General features: G+C 39.8%; 1 protein-coding gene and 1 pseudogene across 1 annotated transcript; both read right to left on the bottom strand.

Moving 5' to 3' along the window:
- LOC104733351 overlaps window positions 1-940 on the bottom strand; it is a 3,796-nt pseudogene extending 2,856 nt beyond the window's left edge.
- Window positions 1,470-2,430, bottom strand: LOC104733350 (cysteine-rich receptor-like protein kinase 14). Its single transcript, XM_019233519.1, has 3 exons — window positions 2,171-2,430; window positions 1,912-2,065; window positions 1,470-1,796 (listed from the first exon to the last, which is right to left on the bottom strand). Exons 1-3 carry the CDS (start codon window positions 2,428-2,430, stop codon window positions 1,470-1,472), a joined length of 741 nt encoding a protein of 246 aa, XP_019089064.1.

Here is a 3,159-nt window from a genome sequence, read left to right as displayed (position 1 = left end):
GCCGGGTATAAAGCCGTTATTATGAAGACTTGTCCAATCTCACACGTGTTACCACGTATGAGCTTGCCGGGGGGTATTGGGATATGGAGAACCGGAGATCAAACCAAGAGATCGACGGTCGAGATGATTGTCCAAGAATATGGAATACATGAAGATTTAGAATATATAGTTTAGGAATGTTAATATTTATCTCTAATGTATTATTTACATTTATATATATCTTAAAATAGGAAACTAAATCTCTATATAAGAGAATGTATATTGTATCATTGAAATTATGAGAGTCTAATATAATTCTTCCTAAACACCTTTGTGTTCTTGCTCTCATCAAATCTATCAGCACGCGATTGGTTTTCCCTCGACCAGTGTCTTTAGATCATTTGGACAAGTCTTGTTCAAGTCAACCACACAACCTGAGCTGATACATGTCCGTCGGCTACTCTGTGACGATGGGATGACCATTAATGGAAGGTTGTAACCGTGCGCGACACTGATGAAGTAGCTGTCGATTCCTCCTTTATCGATTATAAAGTAGGCATATGTCACTGGAGACCAATCGTATGTACCAGGACACTCGATTTTTCCAGATTCACAGTCTCCTGTGAGGCAAGAGAATTTTCCTGTTGAGTTTATGGAGCACATCAATTTTCCCTAGCGGAGATAAGACCGTACCAGGAAGACGGTGCGAGTAGGGCACGAGCTTCCCCGCTTCTAAGAGCGAAGCCGGTGGTGGAGATATGTGAATCCCATGAGAAGATTACCGGCCAAACTGTGTTATTGCATTTGTTTTCGACGGTAAGTATACTCATTGACAACACTCCTGTCAACAAAACATTAGGTTAGAAACACAACAATTAACAACAACAAACCCATAAAAATATATCTTACCAGATATAAACAAATGTGAAGTAAGGAAGACAATCAAAGGCAGCCTCTCCATCAATGTCTTTAAAATATCTTCTTCTTGAGAACGTTATTTTTTTCTAAATGAAAAATAGGTCAACGAATCACGCGGCACCCATAAACAAATACAGGTTGTCAGGACTAGACTGGCCATGAGAGAAAAGCCTAACCCATAAATACACGTTGTGAGGACCGTGCGGAACAAAGTGGAACCAATATTCAAGTCACAAATGACACAAGTACTGAAAAGCAATAGATAAGCAAGACACTTACTTCTTCATCGAGAAACATTAATAAAAAATGGCCTAAGATATAGGACTGGTTAAGTCAACAAACCGGTTTGATATTATACGTCAAGAATCCCTTGGTTATTGATCATAAATACAATTTGGAAAAATTAAAAGAGAGAGCTGATATTACATTGTAGCAAAGGTAGAAGACTTCGTCTGTAAACTTTGATTGACTATATATAAGGTCACATATCTCACATAACCGTTTCAATGGAACTTATAGCTGTAAAAAAAATGGAATACCTAAAGCATGGTTTATGTCAAACAGTTCCAACTTCAACGAGGATCAAGATCTGTAACAGTTACATCATTGATAGTGTGGGAAATAACCCTGTTCCTGGACTGGATAGACTCCAGACCATCTCGTTCTTGGTTGCGTCTATTTGGATAGAAGAATCCAGGTTGTTGAGGATCAGGTAACTGAAGGGAATTGTGAGTGAGCATCATGTGGATTGTCGACAAGCTAGGGCGATCTGTGGGATTGTGTTGAACACATAGCAGAGCAATGTGGATGCATCTTGTCACCTCTTCCATTTGACAATTATCTGAAATGGTTGGATCCACTAGGTCTATTAGTGACTTGTTTCTCCACAACCTCCATGCCTGTAACATAATTTAATCATCAATCAAGAACATACCACAATTTTATCATATTGTTGGCTAATTAATCAATTGTTTCATCATCAATCAAAAACATAGTTTCTTCTTTGGTACTCACGTATGTGACCAAATTCTCAACTGTTGTGTCTGACTGGTGGACAAATCTGTTATTTCGACCACATATAATCTCAAGAACTAAGACGCCGAAACTATAGACATCAGATTTTGTTGAGAATCGGCCATGCATCAAATATTCTGGGGGCATGTAACCACTGCAAGAATAGAACACAAGCTAATTAAATTAAGTACATTTCTGCGGATGAAAAGATTATTGAAGCTTCAATCCATATGCCATATAAAGGGTAATATGCAAATACCGTGTCCCAGTTATTCTCTTTGTATTAGCTGCACTTTGGTCCATCCCAAAAATTCTCGCCATTCCAAAATCAGCAACTTTTGGGTTCATATCGACATCTAGGAGAATATTGCCAGCTTTGAGGTCACGATGTATGATTCTGAGCCGTGAGTCTTGATGCAGATATAGTACTCCTCGAGTGATTCCCCGAATAATGTTGTACCGTTTTGTCCAGTCTAACTGCCCTTTCTTTGTAGGGTCTTCACATACAGAACTAGTCATTAGCTACTTAATTATACATTTTAATCAAAGAACATCATATAGAAACTCATCAAAATAGAAAGATGATTATTATTATTCCACTGACCAAAGAGATAGTAATTGAGGCTCTTGTTAGACGTGAAAGAGAAGGGAGAAAGAGTTCTTGAAAGTTCTTGGTGATTTCTTGGAGATTTGGGGCGTTTCTGTAGAGATCTGTAGCTGGGATCGTTGTAGGAGCTTCCTGGGAGCGTGTTCTTGATTGTTTGAGGTTTAGTTTCTTCTGTGGTAAAGGTAAGTGCAGGACCATGGCTTATCTAAGCTAGAGAATCGATTAATCTGCTTGTTGTGTGTTGTTAGACGTATTAGATTGTTGCTATGGACGTTAGGAAGCTTTCTTGTGGCTTGGGATCAAGTTTTGTGGTTGTAGGAACAAAGATCCGGCGAGAAGCTTCGGGGAAAATCACGGTGCTCGACGTTGCGTCGATCGATGCATATCTTGCATCGGTCGATGCAAGTGCGAGGACGGCAGGTAAAACTCTAGGGTTTTCGTGTTACGTCGAGCATGCGTTGGTCGATCCAGACTGGGTATCGGTCGATGCAAGTTACACTTGCATCGGTCGATGCAGCTTCTGTGTCGATCGATGCTTCCCTGTTTGGCATCGGTCGATGCATGTGTGGCATCGGTCGATGCTAAGTCCTAGTTGTTAATGTCGTTTGTTGATTGCTATGTGATGGTTATTGATACTCTAT

Source organism: Camelina sativa, chromosome 12 (genome assembly GCF_000633955.1).
Source record: "Camelina sativa cultivar DH55 chromosome 12, Cs, whole genome shotgun sequence".
In the NCBI taxonomy this organism is placed as follows: domain Eukaryota; kingdom Viridiplantae; phylum Streptophyta; class Magnoliopsida; order Brassicales; family Brassicaceae; genus Camelina; species Camelina sativa.
Note: the sequence above shows the minus strand (reverse complement) of the source record. Positions and strands in the feature narration are given on the sequence as shown.